The sequence below is a fragment of the Carcharhinus amblyrhynchos genome, chromosome 23 (genome assembly GCF_965287045.1).
Source record: "Carcharhinus amblyrhynchos chromosome 23, sCarAmb.v2.hapA, whole genome shotgun sequence".
Classification (NCBI taxonomy): domain Eukaryota; kingdom Metazoa; phylum Chordata; class Chondrichthyes; order Carcharhiniformes; family Carcharhinidae; genus Carcharhinus; species Carcharhinus amblyrhynchos.
In genome coordinates this window covers 15,581,687-15,600,345 of record NC_137346.1, presented here as the reverse complement: position 1 = coordinate 15,600,345, position 18,659 = coordinate 15,581,687, and the positions used below count along the sequence as shown (strand labels likewise).

Here is an 18,659-nt window from a genome sequence, read left to right as displayed (position 1 = left end):
TTCTAGTTCGTGAAACAAGGGGTGATATTCAATCTATGTACAAAGGTTTCTGCTGGGGCTCCCAACTGAGGAGGATTGTGTATGTTTCTGTAGGGCTGCACTCCTATTCTGGACGAACTGATCCCTGACTATAGATGAAACACTGCTCTTGATACCAATTTACTCTGCATCTGATTTTAAAATGATATAAAAACTAAATTTAATTTAATAAAAAACTGTGATTAAGAATATTTTTTAAAACCCCAAACCTATTATATTGGAACTTACAACAATACATATGCCAACTAGCGCAATTATTCAGAATGACATAAATACACTGTGCTGTCTATATTTCAGTCTTTTTATCGGGATAATGAAAATGCATACGGACGTTATAAATGAATAGAGTAGAATCACTTGCATCTCAATTTTTGATAAGTTCCACATATTGTCTTTCCCAAAGTTGAATAAATTCATTTACTACATTTGCAAAAATAGAAAAATAGGTGGAAGTTAAAAATACTAACATTTCTAAAGACCTCAATTGTCGTCGTTCATCTTACAAATTTTCAACCACCAGAGCGGCAGCCTCAAGTCAGGGTAAGGATAGAATCAGAAAACAGTGTAATTGGGCTGAAGAATATCAGCAAAAAGTATCTCTCTAAAGCAGGCGAATAACTCGGAAAGCGTATGGGGCAGAGCTCTACTCCCAACAGGGTGGAAGGGACTACCTAGTGTGATTGGCAAAGAATTTAAATGGCTTCTTCATTGATCCAGAGGAAGCAGGGAGAAGAGTGCCAGTGTAGACCAGAAGGTGGAGATGAGGTTGGGGAAGCATATATCTGAACTAAAAAGGGGAGGGCAATCAAATTCTCAACATGGATTCATGGGGAAGAGTGAATCTGTGAGCTTGGGTAATGAGGTGAAGAGCAAAGGCACGAACAGGGTGGAGATGGCAACTCCTGCATAACTGGCTGCAGCAGAGAAAAATGCCTGTCATTAATTTGAAGTAGAGGGCAAGAATAAATTCATGGCACTGCTGACTCACAGCACCAGGGACCAGCGTTCGATTCCCAGCTTGGATCACTGTCTACGCAGAGTGTGAACGTTCTCCCAGTTTCCTCCGGGTGCTCTAGTTTCCTCCCACAGTCCGAAAGACTTGCTACTAAAGTGCATTGGCCATGCTAAATTCTCCCTCAGGGTACCTGAACAGTCACTGGAGTGGCGACTGGGGGATTTTCACAGTAACTTCATTGCAGCATTAATGTAAGCCTATTTGTGACACTAATATAAAGTTTAAACAATTCTACGCATTATTTTAGGTCCACTCAACCATCAAATTTGACAGCTCTCTATCACACATATTCACAATAGCCTGCAATTTCTGTGAATAAATGAGAGGTAACCCCTCATGTTTGTATTATTTGCCTTTCCATACAAGTGTAAAATAATTGATGAAGGGTCTGACAACATAAAACTTGTAGGTTAGGGAGCAAGCTATGCCTCAGAATCTCTCACAATTCTTTTCAGATATAATTTATGGTATAGTGACAGACCATTCAGCCCAACTGCATCTTCCCATTCCATCTCACCCTATCAAGCCCTCCTTTCTCCCTCATATACCTATCCAGATTAAAGTTTAAATGAATCGGAGTTCCAAGCCAGTACGGTTGGTGCAATCCGAACAGTTTGATTGCGTTGGAGGATGCACACAAAAAAATTACTTCTCTGTTGTGGTTTTTTTTCAAAAAAAATTCCTTTATTAATGTCACAGGTAGGCTTACATTAATGCTGCAATGAAGTTACTGCGAAAATCCCAGCACCTGGTCGAGTACACCAAGGGAGAATTTAGCATAGCCAATGCACTTAACCAACATGTCTTTCGGACTGTGGGGAGGAAACCCACGCGGACACAAGGAGAACGTGCAGACTCTGCACCGACAGTGACCCAAGCTGGGAATTGAACCCAGGTCCCTGGCGTCGTGAGACAGCAGTACTAACCATTGTGCCACCGTGCTGCCCTACATTACCTTTATATGTACAGTATCACTACAGGGGTTCAATATAAATTCTTGTTTCCGTAGTATGCCATAATATCATCAGGAGCGATCCCAACTTTAATTAGGCTGTCCTTCAGACATCCTGAGATACTTAAGTAGTAACTAAGGACTCACTATTTATAATTTTATTGTCCCGTCAGGTTCTGATTGTATAGATGGTAACACATTAAGTCTCTGAAACATCAAATGCTAACCCACCGTGCCGCCCATTAGCGAGCACAGACGCCATGACGACCCGAGCCAACCGCCACTCCGGCGCCTGGGTGAGGCGGCACTTTTCTCCTCCCAGCCGGCGGGGGTGCTGCGCGCGAGCAGACAGGCGGGGGTCACGTGATCCTCTCCCGCGTGCGGCCGGTTCGACGACGTTCTCGCTCGAGAGCCGCCTGAGCTCGGCGCAAATTGCCTCAGACAGAGGCCCTGCTGCTGGGCTGAGGGGAGTCTACTGGCCCCTCCTTTCCCCCATCGAGAGCCCTCGGTCGCCTTTTAAATCCTGCTTTTATTGTGCGATTCGAGTCTTTCTCCCTGGGTTTGCCATGGCGACCCGCCTCTGGCCTTGGCTGCTATGCGTGGCTGTCCTTTGCCGTTGTTGCGCCGGGGCCAAGCTGAACGTCCCTAAAGTGCTGCTGCCTTACTCCCCAAACGTGAAGGCGAATTTCACCATGGAGGCCGACGAAGGGTGTTACCAGTGGTGAGCTCTGTTCCTGGATTGACTCTTAAGGATTGGGGGGGTGGGGGGGAGAGAGAAGTCGCCTCCCCCACAAACCCTTCAAGGTTTGAACAAGACAGAAGGGGAGGCCAATGTCAAATAATTTACTGGGTGACACAGTGGTTGGCACTGCTGCCTCACAGCATCAGGGACCCGGCTGCGATTCTATCCTTGGATGATTATCTGTGCGGAGTCTGCGCGTTGTTCCCGTGTCTGCGTGGGGCTTCCTCTGGGTGCTGCAGTTCCCTCCCACACTCCAAAGATGTGCGCGTTAGGTGGATTTGCCATGATAAATTGCCCCTTAGCATCCAAAGATGTGCGGGCTAAGTTGATTAGCCCTTAGGGCAGAATTTTATCAGCACGTCAGCCTGAGGTTGTACGATCCCACCCGAGCTCAACAGAGAATGCCGTTTTCCAAGCCTCACCTGCCCCTGGAATTGGGGCGAGCATGTCAGTAAAATTTGGCCTTAGGGTCCAGAGATGTGCAGGTTAGGTTGATTAGCCATGCTAAATTGCCCCTTAGTGTCAGGGGAACTAGGAGGGTAAACATATGGGAGTGTGGGGATAGGGCCTGTTGAATGTTTTTAAGTGCAGGCTCGATGGGCAGAATGGCTTCTTTCTGCTTTGTAGGGTTTCTAAGATTCTAATTCCTGAGGACTATTGTCAACTTCACCTCATTGTGTCATGTGCTTCCATACCAAACAATTCCTCTGTATGCTGTTTTGTGAAAACATCTTAAACAAAGCTTTGTCTGCATGAATTAATGGAAAATTGGATTTTTTGCGTTCATCCTGATTGTAAACTTTTTTTTGCAAAAACATACTTTATTTCTAAAATATCTGAAAGCACCTTACAAATGTTTCAAAATAGTCTTCATGTTCAGGTTTTTATATAGATCATGTTGCACACTTTGGTTCTTCAGTGCAATGGCGATATTTGTGATATTTACTGTATACATTCAGTGTGAGTCATACTCTTTTGTTAGAGTCCTGCACAATTCCCAGCCCTTTGGTACACAGTGGCTGAAAGCTCTTTGACAGTGCCCTTTACCCATTGCACCTCTGTGGTGCATTCCTCAGTACGTAGTTGCTGGGCTTTGGAATGTGCCAATCTGCCACTCAGTCAGGGACAACTATGCAGTTGAAGGCCAACAAGTTTTGGGCAGACCAAAGAGCATTTTTCAAAAGAACTAGGAATAGGAGTAGGCTATCTGGCTGCCATTCAATAAGATCATGGCTGATCTTTTTGTAGACTCAGCTCCACTTACCTGCCCATTCACCATAACCCTTAATTCCTTTACTGTTCAAAAATGTATCTATCCTTACCTTAAAAACATTCAATAAGTTAACCTCAGCTGCTTCACTGGGAAGGAATTCCACAGATTCACAACCGTTTGTGTGATGAAGTTCCTCCTCAACTCAGTCCTAAATCTGCTTCCCTTTATTTTGAGGCTATACCCCCTAGTTCTAATTTCACCTGCCAGTGGAAACAACTTCCTTGCTTCTATCTTATCTATTCCCTTCATAATTTTATTTGTTTCTATAAGATCTACCCTCATTCTTCTGAATTCCAATGAGTATAGCCCCAGTCTACCCAGTCTCTCCTCATAAGCCAACCCTCTCAACTCCGGAGTCAACCTAGTGAATCTCCTCTGCACCCCTTCCAGTGCCAGTATATCTTTTCTGGAGTAAGGAGACCAAAACTGTATTGTGTGGCCTCCCCAGCACGTCATGCAACATCATCTCGCTGTTTTTAAACTCCACCCCTCTAGCAGTGAAGGACAAAATTCCATTTGCCTTCTTAATTACCTACTGCACCTGCAAACCAACTCCTTGAGATTCCTGCACAAGGACAGCCAAGTCCCTCTGCACAGCAGCATGCTGCAATTTTTTACCATTTAAATAATAGTCCATTTTGCTGTAATTCCTATCAAAATGGATGACCTCACATTTACCAACATTATACTCCATCTGCCAGATCCTCACCCACTCACTTAGATTATCTATATCTCTTTGCAGACTTTCAGCATTCTCTGCACACTTTGCTCTTCCACTTAGTATCATCTGTGAATTTTGACACACTACACTTGGTCCCCAACTCCAAATCATCTATGTAAATTGTAAACAATTGCGGTACCAACCCTGAGGCATACCACTAGTCACTGATCGCCAACCAGAAAAACATCCATTTACCCCCAGTCTTTGCATTCTGTTAGTTAACTAATCCTCTGTCCATGCTAATATATTGCCTGTAACACTGTGCACCTTTATCTTAAGTAGCAGTCTTTGGTGCAGCACCTTGTCAAATGCCTCTGGAAATCCAGCTACACCACATCCACACGTTCCCCATTGTCCACTGTACATGTAATGTTCTTAAAGAATTCCACCAAATTAGTCAAAACATGACCTGACCTTCATGAACCCATGTTGTGTCTTACTGATGGGACAATTCATATCTAGGTGTCTCGCTATTTCTTCCATGATGATGGATTCAAGCATTTTCACTGAACTGTTGATTCTCCAGCAGCTGCTGATGTTTGTCACTGTGTCCCTGGGAACAGTCCTTATAACACAGAGTCCTGTATCACAGTGATGCTTGGAATGAGTCTTGACGAAAACCACCTCATTGAACGGCTCTTTTTCAGATTGAAAAAGGATGAGTAGGCAGCTCTATTCATTGGGGATGGCCCTTTAAAATGCTAGTTCCAAGCTAATCTCCTTGATAAAGTATTTGGTCATCTGGCATAAGTCTCCTTATTGACTCTGTGTCAATGTATGTGTTTGATAATCATCAAAACACTGGTAAAATACTTTGTATAAATGTAACTTGTGGGTTTACATCGTGTCATCACAGCACCAGGGACCTGGTTCGATTCTAGCCTTTGATGACCTATCTGTGTGTCCTTTGCACGTTCTCCCCACGTCTGTGGGTTTTGTCTGGGTACTCTGGCTTCCTCCCACAGTCTAATGATGTGCAGGTTAGGTGGATTTGCCATGCTCAATTTCTCCTTGGTGTCCAGGCGAGATCCACTGATATGTCACTGTCCAGTTGGCTTGCCCCCTCAGTGTCACAAACCTGGCTTTGGAGCAATGACTGGCTTCATGTCTTTATTCAACGCTCTATCTTCTGGTAGTAGCAAAGATTTAATCTAACAATGTTTCCTTTCCCTTGGATATGTTTTCCAGACCCAACAGTTATATATAAAAAGGAGCCAAGTTAGCCAGGCTTTTTAAGATAGAGCAAGTTTATTTATTACCAAAAGGTAAGAAGAAATGGTAAAATACATACATCTGTAGTCAAATGGATTAGAGATAAATATTGAACCAATAATATATTTTCAAAAAGTTATACCGAATGGTCCTTGAATTGCTAGGAGTAGTTGATGACACATGGTTTAATTAGAAGGTTTCAGACATCAGACAGAAACGCAATGTTCCTCTCTCTCCCTGTTGTTTTAAATTTTGCTGGCTAGCTGGAAGCAGTATCCCGACCATCTTGAAGTGAAAATTCAGCTATTGGTGGTTTGCTAGCTAGTACCTAGAGTCTCATTTTTCCCTATTGTTTTGGTGAGCTGTTCTGACTTCAGGCTGTGTTTGAGGAGTATGTTTGATTGGAACATTTCATATATTTGTCAAGGGTTATACAATATGGTTGTTTTTTTTCTGCCCTGTTTGTAATTGGTACGTGTTAACTATATTCTTCAATAAAACTTTGTTTGCTAGAAGCTCCCTAGTGTGTCATTTGAATCATATCTGAAGTGAAACATCTTATGCTTACTCTAGCCAAATTCAAATTGTAAATGTTATGGTTCAAACGGTCTCCATGAAACACTTGAGCGTTTCTGACCTGAATTGTAGTGGTAGAGAAATTGTGTCTCACATCCTTGAAGTATGACGTTACTTATGCTTTTGATCTTGTACACTATTGATTGATACTTAGTAACATAGAAACCAGAAGCAGGAGTAGGCCATTTGGCCCTTTGAGCCTGCTCTGTCATTCATTTTGCTCTTAGCAGATCATTGAAGTCAATATCCTGATCTCCCTTGCTCCCATATCCCTTGATTCCTTTAGCCCCCTGAGCTATGTCTAATTTCTTTTTGAAATTTATATATGATCTGGAGGAGGGAACCGAGTGTAGGGTGTCGAAATTTGCTGATGACACCAAGGTTGGTGGAACGGCAAATTGTGCGGAGGGTGTGGAGAGTCTACAGAAGGATCTAGATAGGCTGGGCGAATGGGCCAGGAAATGGCAAATGGAATTTAATGTTGGCAAGTGCGAGGTGGTCCACTTTGGTAGGAAGAATGGTAGGAAGGACTATTACTTACGTGGCGAAAAACTGCAGCAGGCGACAGTGCAGAGGGACCTCAGGGTCCTTGTGCATGAGTCGCAAAAACCTAGCTTGCAGGTGCAGCAGGTGGTCAGGAAGGCGAATGGGATGCTGGCCTTCATAGCGAGGGGGATTCAATATAAAAGTAGGGAGGTCTTGCTGCAGCTGTATAGGGCATTGGTGAGGCTGCAGCTGGAGTACTGTGTGCAGTTTTGGGCGCCGTACTTACGCAAGGATATTTTGGCCTTGGAGGGAGTGCAGAGGAGGTTTACTAGGCTGATGCCGGAGTTGAGGGGGTTGAGCTATGAGGAGAGGCTGAATAAACTGGGCTTGTACTCATTAGAGTTTAGAAGAATGAGGGGAGATCTCATTGAGACGTATAAGATGATGAATGGGATGGATAGGATAGAGGTGGAGAGACTCTTCCCGCTCAGAAAGGATAGTAGGACTAGGGGGCACAGCCTCAAGATAAAGGGGGGGCGGTTTAGAACGGAGTTGAGGAGGAACTTCTTCACTCAAAGGGTGGTGAATCTCTGGAATTCTCTGCCCGTTGAAGTGGTGGAGGCTACCTCGCTAAATATTTTTAAGACGCAGGTTGATGGGTTTTTGATAAGCGAGGGGATTAAGGGTTATGGGGAGAGGGCGGGAAGGTGGAACTGAGCCACGACAGATCAGCCATGATCTTATTGAATGCGGGGCAGGCTTGAAGGGCTAGATGGCCTACTCCTGCTCCTACTAGTGAATTCCACACATTCTGTTTCACGAGACATGGCTCACTCCTGCTTCACTGGACAGTGCCCTACAACCAGAGGGCTTCTCAATCCATCAAATGGACTGTATGGTGGCCTCAGGCAAGGCTAGAGGAGATGGATCTGCTTCCTTATCAACACCTCATGGTATGTAGACGTGGCACCACTGGCAACTTTCTGCTCCTCAGACCTAGAATATCTGACACTAAAATGCTGCCCCTACCAACTTCTGCTGGAGTTCACATCTGTTATCCTTATGGCAGTTTACATCCTACTCCAGGCTGGACAAAATACACACCACTACGAATAGCCTTGAGATGAAACATCCCAAGGCCTTGTTCATCATGGATGGGGACTTAAATAAAGCCAAGCTCAAGAGCGTGCACCAAGTTACCATCAACATATCTCCTGTTCTACCAGAGGCCCAAACACCCTAGACCACTGCTACACAAATGTCAAACATGTCTACCACTCTTATCGCCTGCCCACACTTTGACAAATCAGACCACAAGACTGTGCTCCTGCTCCAGGCTTATAAGCAAAAAATGAAGCGAGAGAATCCATCAAATAAAGTTGAGCAATGTTGGAATCAGATGATCTATGGAGCTGCTTGGAGTAAGTGGACTGATCAGTTTTTAAAAACTCTGCTACCAGCCTGAACGAGTACGCCACAATGGTAACTGACTTCATTAGTAAGTGTGTAGAAGATTGGGTGCCAAAGAATCAAATCCGTCTATTCCCCAACCAGAAATCATGGATGAACAGGGATATCCACTGCTTGCTGAAGTCCAGGTCTGAGGCGTTCAAGTCAGGTGACATTGACCTATACAAGAAAGCCAGATATGATCTAAGGAGATCCATCAAAGATGCCAAAAGACTGTACCGGACCAAGTTAGAGTGCCAACCTAGACACACTGACCCCTGCCAACTATGACAGGGTCTGCAAGACATAACAGGCTACAATACAAATGCATATAAAATCACTGCCTCCAACGCACCTCTCCCTGATGAGCTCAATGCATTCTATGCCTGTTTTGAACAAGAGGTCAGTGAGACCTTGCCCTCCACCCTGCAAGCTCTGGATGAATCTATATCTGAGGTCACCATTGCAGATGTCAGAGCAGCTTTCTCGAAGGTCAACCCACAGAAAGCGACTGGCCCGGATGGGGTACCCGGACGAACACTCAGATTCTGTGCAGATCAGCTAGCGAGGGAATTCAGACATCTTCAACCTCTCTTTACAACAATCTGAGGTCCCTAACTGCTTCAAGATGACCATCATCCCAGTATCTAAGAAAAACCATGCGGCGCACCTTAATGACTATGGGCCGGTGGCTCTGACACCCATCCTTATGAAGTGCTTCAAAAGGTATGGCACGAATTAGTTCCTCCCCAACTACCTGAATCCATTACAGTTTGTGTATTACAGTGGTAGGTCCACAGAAGATGCCATCCCCTGGCCCTGCATTCAACCCTGGGACAGCTAGATAACAAGGACACCTATGTTAGACTCCTCTTTACTGACTACAACTCAGCCTTCAACACCATTATTCCTACAAAACTCATCTCCAAACTCTGTGGCCTGGGCCACAGCTCCTCCCTCTGCGACTGGATCCTGAACTTCCTAATTCAGAGACCACAATCAGTAAGGATAGGCAACAATACCTCCTCCACGATCATCCTCAACGCCAGTGCCCTGCAGGGCTGTGTTCTCAGCTCCCTACTATACTCCTTATACACCTATGACTGTGACCAAATTTCCCTCCAATTCGATTTTCAAGTTTGCTGATGACACCACCTCAGTGGGTCGAATCTCAAACAATGATGAGACAGAGTACAGGAATGAGATAGAGAATCTGGTGAACTGGTGTGGCAACAACAACTTCTCCCTCAATGTCAACAAAATGAAGGAGATTGTCATCGACTTCAGGAAGTGTGAAGGAGAGCATGCCCCTGTCTACATCAATGGGGACGAAATAGAAAGGGTTGAGAGCTTCGTGTTTTTAGGTGTCCAGATTACCAACAACATATCCTGATCCCCCGCTATGTTGACTCTATAGTTAAGAAAGCCCACCAACACTTCTACTTTCTCAGAAGACTAAGGAAATTTCGCATGTCAGCTACGACTCTCACCAACTTTTATAGATGCACCAAAGAAAGCATTCTTTCTGGTTGTATTACAGCTTGGTATGGCTCCTGCTGTGCCCAAAATGACAAGGAATTACAAAAAGTCATGTATGTAGTCCAGTCCATCTCGCAAACCAGCCTCCCACCCATTGACTCTGTCTACACTTCCCGCTGCCTCAACAAAGCAGCCAGCATAATTAAGGATCCCACACACTGTGGACATTCTCTCTTTCACCTTCTTTCATCGGGAAGAAGATATAAAAGTCTAAGGTCAGGTACCAACTGACTCGAACAACTTTTCTGTTGCTGCCAGGCTTTTGAATGGACTTAGCTTGCATTATGTTAATCTTTCTCTACATCCTAGCTATGACTAACTACATTCTGCACTCTCTCATTTGTGTGTATAGTGCACAAGAAACAATACTTTTCACGGTATCCTAATACATGTGACAATAATAAATCAAATCAAATTCACCACCCTCTGCATGAAGAAATTTCTCCTCACCTCAGTTCTAGGTTTACCTCTTATGCTCAAACTATGATCTAGCTCTGGATTCCCCCACCATTTGGAACATTCTTTTTGAATCTATCCTGTCTAAACCTGTTAGAATTTTATAAGTTTGTATGAAATTCCTTTTCACTCTTCTAAACTCCAATGAATATAATCCAAACCGACCTAGTCTCCTCATATGACAGTCTTGCCATCCCAGGAATCAGCCTGGTAAACCTTCGCTGTACTCCCTCTAGCAAGGACATCCTTCCTCAGATAAAGACACCAAAACTGCACACAATACTCCAGGTGTGGCCTCACCAACATCTTATACAATTGGAGCAAAACATCACCTCTCTTAAATTATATCCATTCAATAATGTCTTCCTATTGTTGCAACCAATGTGGATAACCTCATATTTATCCACATTATACTGCATATGCCCATACACTCAGCCTACCAAATCATGCTAAAGCGTCTCAGCATCCTTCTCACAGCTTACCCTTCCCACCCAACTTTATGTCATCTGCGGAATCCCACTAGTCATGGGCTGCCATTCAGAAAAAGACCCATCTATGCCAACTCTTTGCTTCCTATCTGCTAACCAGCTTTCTGGTCATCTCAAGACATTACCTGCAATTCCATGTGCTTTAACTTTACATAGTAGTAGATACATATTGGACACAGCACTTTTAATTGTCATTCAGTAGTGCTAAGAACCCTGCCAATGTTAACTATGAGAGTATCCCAAATCCCAGAATGGAAACTTGGAACATTGGTGCTTAACAGTTTACTTTGCAAATTGGTATAATGTGAGGAAAGGGATGAAAACCTGTGAGGAAAGGTTCAGCCTTCTTGTAACCATTCAAATAAAAAACATTTATTCAACTGTAAAACACTCAATAAGGGAGTTAACAATACAGAATAAAAATTACAATTAACTACAATAATGGCTCCAAACACAATATTCTTAAATTAACCCCTTCCAAATCTGTCTTCTTGCTTGGACACCAAGAATGTACTTTCCTCAAAACAACATCCCATAGATTCTAACACTATGAGTCAAATTCTTGAACAGGTACCACATACATCCTATATCTTACTTTTGGGAAGTTTTCTTCTGGTTCAGAATAGCAGATCTAGTTTGTAAAACAGCAATCTTCAGGCCAAAAGCTTGTTTTTGGGAGAGCTCAGCTTCCATCTGGATGTGGCTGTAATCCTGGTTGCTGGTTAGCTGTTTTCCAGTTAAGCAGTAACCCTGTCTCTGATATGTAGTTTATTCTTCTTGATCTTTTATCTGAACAAGTAATCTTAGAAGTCACATTTGAAGCATATTAATGCAACATTCAGCCTTATTTCTTATTTGAACTCCTACATTCTGTATCTTTGACTCCTACAATTCTATTCCCTATTGTTCTCCACTTAACTAAATATCTATTTACCTTGCTTTTGGGCGAATCTGCATACCAATAGCTTTCAGGGCAGCGAAATTCTTATCAGTTTCTTTTTATCCAATTCTTTACTCTTCATTTTACTTCAACTTCTTAATAGTTATTAAATCCGAAACATGGAAATACCTTTCATATAAGGAGGGGTTAAATTTAGGATTAAAATGGTTATGCATAACCAAAAGTAGAATATGTCACAAAAATCAAAATAACCAAAATGTTAACTGCTGAAAGTCTTAGAACATACTTAAAATAGTTGCACTTTCATCTGATAGATTGTATAAACAAAGGTTGGGTCCTGATAAATGCCACCTTAGTGTTAATTACAGTTAGGGATTTTATAAGTTATTAAATCCTTGTTATTCAAACTTTATGCAGCATTCATTCTACTTTAAATGATGTTATAAATTTAGAATTTTCGCTAAAGTTCACATTGCCTGATGAAAAATTACAACTTAATCATCAGATCTTGCACTTGATACATGCAGTACAATAAATGCAGTTAATAATTAACGTAGTAGTAATAACACATTGGCAGATCTACATGGCTTTTTTCTGTGTTAAAGGTATTCAACGCGACCAGATGTAGCAACTATTGAGCCTGTATATCAGAATGATACTGAATGTTCCAACACAGCATTGATATCTGTTCGCTCAACTCAGCCTACTCGCCTCACCAGTATAATCATAGCTGAGGAAACAGGTATGTTTCATAATATTATTTTGATTACTTGAAGAGCTGGCAGGAATTTGAAAATATAACTGGGAAGACCACAGTACTGTACAGTATGACATTTAGTATTTGAAGGAATTTTTCTTGAAATTTTCTTAGTTGTTAAATCTAGAATACATGCAAATGTTCCAATATACTTTCGCCTTGGAAGAATCAAGACAGTAAGCCATCTTTGTACCTCATTGGTTCAAGATGATGTGTGATGCTTGCTGGCAAAGGGAATTTAAAAATCATATTTTTGCGTATAAATAAATTATGGAATACATTTTTTAAAAATGGAATAGATATTTTTAATTGGAAATGGTCTGCATGGCAGTAATGCACTTCTTTTGTTTCAGTGACGGGGCTACACTGTATTGTAATGGTTGCTATTACACCAGCAAGATCTGATAGTAGGTTAAATAGCTGTTGTCTGTTTTGTGTACACCATTGGTTTGTTAAGCTCTTTGATTTAATGGGTGCTATAAGTAGGAAATAAGGCATAAAGTGACTAACAAATAGTGGGATTCCTGAAGATGCAAACATTTCCTTAGGCTTTTAAAGCAGATGGGCGTTGATCGTGAATGTTTGCTATTTTGGGAAGTTGAGTCAAACTGAGACAACTTTACATTCAGAGAAATTACCTTTGGTACTAACGGGCAGCATTACTAGGGTCTGAAATGTTGGTGCTCTGAAGCAGCAAGTCAAAAAGTAATTCTCTTAACCTTTTGGTCTGTGCAAAGGGAACTGAAAAATAATATTTTTGTGTATAAATGAATTATGGCACGCATTGTTTTATATGGAACGGTGATGTTAAATTGGAAGCAGTCTTCATGGCAATAATAGACTTTCTTTTTGTTTCAGTGACAGGGCAAGTGTTACGCTGTGACGTAATGGTTGATATTATAAATCAAATTGAAATTGTATCAACAACGCGAGAGCTGTATGTGGATGATTCCCTTTTAAAATTAACAGTCAGAGCCTTGGATGAGGAAGGTATGAGCCATACTTCATAATATCCTATAGACATGCATTTATCAATCCAAAACTCTGTACTTTATTTTAAAATTCACACTGATGTGGAGAATATGAAGGTCACAATCTGACAATAGTTACATAGAGCCTATGACAAAGAAACAAACAATTAGGTCCACCTTGTCTGTGCTGCTTTTATACTCCACACCATCACCTTCCCACCCTTCCCAACATAGTCAATTCCCTTCTTCCTCATTTGCTTGTCTGGTTCCCCCTTATTTTTTGAGTACATCTGCTAACTGCAATTAAAGCTAACATGAGGGGAACATTTTGTTATGAACAAATGTTTATTATAATAAGACTTCACTGCACTCCTTTATGTAGACATTGTTTTGATGCACATATCAAAACAAACTCCATGAGAAGGATGCATCATCTGTGGTTAACTTAGGAAGATTGGAATAAAACTGAAAGAAAAAAGCTGGACAATTCTGCATAGGTTAGTGGTAATCCAGAAGATTGGGAAAATTTTTAACCAGCACTAAAAATTATGACTGAAAATAATGAAGAGTGAGAAATTATAGTTTTAGAGAAAACCAACTAGAAATATCTTTATTAAACTGAATGTAAGGTGGCTCCCCTACCTGTGCCTCACAGCAGAGAATACATGACTATGGCAACCCAGGTAGAACATAATAAACAAACATAGTCAAAGCTCCTACAAGGGCAATAAACTCCTCTCATTTGTGACCTTCTCTATCACAAATTAATTTGCCTGTGTGAATTGTTAAATTTGGGTTTTTGGCTTCAAAGCTTTGCTGATCTGTGATTTTAAACTCTCATGTTAAATTGTTAGACTCTCAAACTCACCTTTCCCAAGTAAAAAATTACACAACACATGCATCATCTCTGCACATGCACAAATTCACTGTTCGCAATTTTGCCTTTGCGCAATTTCATACGATCAGAACCTAAGCGAACAACAGGAGTTGACTGTATATATGAAAAACAGTTAGTCTCTCAATACCAGGTTAAAGTTAGTCCCTCAGGGTGAGACTGGGAAATATTAGGAAACAAGGAAATTGCATACTTCGAACAAGTACTTTGTATGTCCATGTACCAGAAGACATAAAGTACGTCAATAGTAGAAAATCAAGGGGCAGAAGGAAGGAAGGAACTTAAAATGATCATAATCGTTAGAGGAAAAGTACTGAGAAAATTAATGGGACTCAGTCTTACAGCACAGAAAGAGGCTGTTCTGTGCCTGTGCTGGCCATTAAACACGTATCTATTTTAATGCCATTTTCCATGGTCCGTAGCCTTGTGTGCTACGGCTTTACAAGTGCTCATCTAGATGCTTTTTAAATGTCGTGAGGGGTCCCATATCTATCACCCTTTCAGGAAGTGAGTTCCAGATTCCCAACACCCTCTGGGTGAAAAGGTTTTCTCTTGTCTCTAAATCTCCTGCTCCTTTCCTTAAATTTATCCTCCTCTGCTAAGGGGAGATGTTTCTTCCTATCTACCCTATCTATATCACCCACAATTTTGTACACCTTGGTGAGGACCCCTCCGTCTTCTCTGCTCTGGGGAAGACAGCCCCATCCTATCCAGCCTCTTTTCGTAACTGAAATGCTCCAGCTCAGTCAACATTCTGGTGAACCTCCTCTGTACCCTTTCTAGTGCAATAATTACTGCTTGTAATTACCTGGTTTTTCCCTACTTCCCTTCTTGAATAATGGTACCAAATCAACTGTCCTCCAGCCCTCTGGCATCTCTCTTGTGGCCATAGAGAATTTGAAATTTGAGTCAGAGCCCCTGAAATCTCCACCGTTGTCTCACACAGCAGCTTAAGATCTTTCTCGTATGCTAAAGCTGATAAGCCCACTGCACCTGATGATAGACATGCTAGGGTCTTAAAAGAGGTCGCTGCAGAGATAGCGAGAGCATTGATTATAATCTCCTATAATTCCCCACTTATGTCCATGCAAATTGGAAAGCTGCAAATTTAACAACCCTTTTCAAGAAAGAAGGGAGACAGAAAGCTGGAAACTAAGCCTATGAGCCTAACATCTTTCACTGGGGAAACTGTTAGGATCCACTGTCAAGGAGGTAAAAGCAAGACATTTAAAAAGCAAAAAATTAATCAGGCAGCGTCCACATGGATTTGTGAAAGGGAAATTGGTTGACAAATTTATTCGCACTCTTTAAGGATGCAACAAAAGGGTAGATAAAGAGGGTACCATTGATGTAGTGTAGTGTATTTGGACTTTCAAATGCCACATGAAAGGTTACTGCACAAGACTTACTACTTGTGGTGTTGAGATTGATATGTTAGCATGAATAGAGGATTGGCTAATTAACAGCAAATGGGATAAATGGCTCATTTTCAGGATGGCAAACTGCAGCTAGTGGAGTGCTGCAGGAATCAGTGCTGAGGCTTAAATCATTTACCACCTATGTTAATGAGTTGGAGGAAAGGATCAAATATATTGTAGTCAAATTTGCTGATGATGGGTGGAAAGCAAGTTGTGGGGAAGATGCAGAGAGGATGTAGACACCTTGTTGAAGTGCAAGAGAAATAAAATGAGTTTATCCACTCTGGCAGGGAAAAAAGAAAAAACAGTATTATTTCAATGGAGAGAGTGCAGATTGCTGTAAAGCAGAGGGATCTGGGTGTTACTGTTCATGAATTGCAAAAAGTTATATTGCAACAAGTACGGAAGTTTTGCTACAACTACAGGGATATTGGTGAGAGCTCACCTAGAGTACTGTATATGGTTTTAGTTTCCTTACTATTAGGAAAAACTAGCATTGGAAGCAGTCTAGAGAAAGTTCAATAGGATTATCCCTAGGATGAAGGGTCGTTTATGAGGATAGGTTGAGCAGGTTGGACCTATGCAAACAAGCTGAAGAAGAATGAGAGATAATTCTGAAGGTGCTCGACAGAGTAGATGCTGAAAGAATGTTTCCTCTCATTGGGGAATCTAGAACCAGTTTTTACTTTGAAAATGTTTTATTAGTTTAAAAAATGAGAGTTGTTTTTCCTCGCAGAGACTTGTTACTGTTTGGAATTCTCTGCCACAGAGAATAGTGGAGGCTGGGTCATTGAATATGTTCAAGGTTGAGTTAAAAATAATCAGGAGTTGGGTTATGATGGTAGGCAGGAAAATGGAGTTAAATCTACAATCTGATAAGCCATAATCTTATTGCATAGGGAGTAAGCTTGATGGACTGAATGATTTCCTCCTGCACCTATTTCTTATAAAGCTAAATTAGAAAATGTACATTTATTCTCCATGATAATCATGTCTAATTGAGTTATCCCACCTATTCTTAAGGCAATACCTTTAGCAGTTTGGAAGGATTTATTTTTGACTGGAGCATCGTGAAGAATGAAGACATGGATAATATTGCAGAGTCGCCAAGTAAAATTAGGTAGGCACTAGTTGGGCTATTACTTTCAAAATATGAAAGAACGCTAATTCAGAATTTTCCCATTGATTGACTATAGTCGGACTAACTTTTAGAAAACAGCAACGATAGGCTGGTACACAAAATGTATTTTTCATTTCTGCAATTAAATGATAGACAAAATATTTTTACATTTTGATCGTGTACTTCAGTGTAACAAAGTGATTTGCTTTTCCTCCTCATTCTGTAATTTCCTATGATGTCATGTATCCTTACCTGAAATAGAAAACCTGCAAGAGCAAAATTTAATGGGCCTCTGCTGGTGGGTTTGCAGGCTGGGCGAATGGCCCATTAAATTACCCAAGCAGCTTTGCCACCATTCTCAGGTCCAGTCTTGACCTGTTTTCAATTTTCCCAGGACTTGGACAGCCTGCCCACCTTAACCCCAGTTGAGGCCCTTAAATGGTCAATTAATGACTGCTATTATCAGGGCAGCTGGTATCAGCAGGGATGTGTTTTCTTTTGACTTTCTGGCGACGGAGTGGGAAGCCCCAACACCCATTAAATTTGCCACAATTGTTATGTAACAAGGTGTCTGTTAGCAGTGCTGTTGAAGCAATAACTGGGATATGTCTGACAAAGACGTGAAATAACTATTTCCAGATTTTTCTGTTCCCCTTCAAAATACTTGGTTGACTAAGAATAGAAAGTTAGCCCATGTGCAGTTGTAGGAATAACCCCATATACTGATCCAGAGTAGAATGTGTTGTGTGTCAACACTTTCTACTCTACTTATTTCTGCTGTGATAGGGTTATTAATTGTATATTTCTTTATCATCAATTGAAATGAGGCTTCCAGATTTACTAACATGTATGTCTAGCAAATGTGAGTGACGCAGATAATTGATTTTTTCACATTTAGGGCAGCATGGTGGCACAGTGGTCAGCACTGCTACCTCACAGGGCACGTTCCCCCTGTGCCTTCATGGGTTTTTCCAGGTGCTCCAGTTTCCTCCCACTGTCCAAAGATGTGCAGATTAGGTGGATTAGCCATGCTAAATTGCCCCTTAGTGACCCAAGATGTATAAGTTAGGGGAATTAGTGAAGTAAATGCATGGGATTAGGTGTTTGGGGCAGGATAAGATGCACTGTCAGAGAGTCAGTGCAGACTCAATGGGCCAATTGGCCTCCTTCTGCCCTCTAGGGATTCTACGATTTCACAGACTGAATTATCTGCTTGTAAACTTGTCAGTTATTCTGCAATACACACAGTTTCTTTCTGCATCCAGTATTATGTGTATGTTTTATGTATTTTTTATCAGAATAATGAAGTTTTTGGAGTCTACCTATATACCACCTGCATATATAGCGAGAATGGAAAAAGAAGGAAAGCAAGGAGATATCATTCTTGTATCTGGATTAATGACTGGTACTGCTAATCTGAAAACACGACTGCAGGATTCAATATATAAGGTACTGGTAGTGCTGTGAATTTTCATTTAGCAAGAAGTCAATTAAAAAGAAAAATTGTGTTGATTTTATAATTTGTTATAGTGAAAAAATGCATATTATTTTGATGGATGTGAAGACAGCATGTTTTATTGGTTTGTGATGGACCTGTTGTACGGTGTTACGTACCGTTCAATAGGTATTAATGAAATCTTCATAGTCTT

General features: G+C 41.5%; 1 protein-coding gene across 1 annotated transcript in view; it reads left to right on the top strand.

Annotated features, from left to right (window-relative positions):
- Positions 1-2,572: 2,572 nt before the first annotated feature.
- Positions 2,573-18,659, top strand: part of LOC145357577 (nuclear pore membrane glycoprotein 210-like) — a 166,505-nt gene continuing 150,418 nt past the window's right edge. The window contains exons 1-5 of the mRNA XM_080211052.1: positions 2,573-2,727; positions 12,455-12,591; positions 13,465-13,596; positions 16,914-17,010; positions 18,309-18,459. Coding sequence (XP_080067178.1) covers positions 2,573-2,727; positions 12,455-12,591; positions 13,465-13,596; positions 16,914-17,010; positions 18,309-18,459 — 672 coding nt within the window. The remainder of the gene's footprint in view (positions 2,728-12,454; positions 12,592-13,464; positions 13,597-16,913; positions 17,011-18,308; positions 18,460-18,659) is intronic.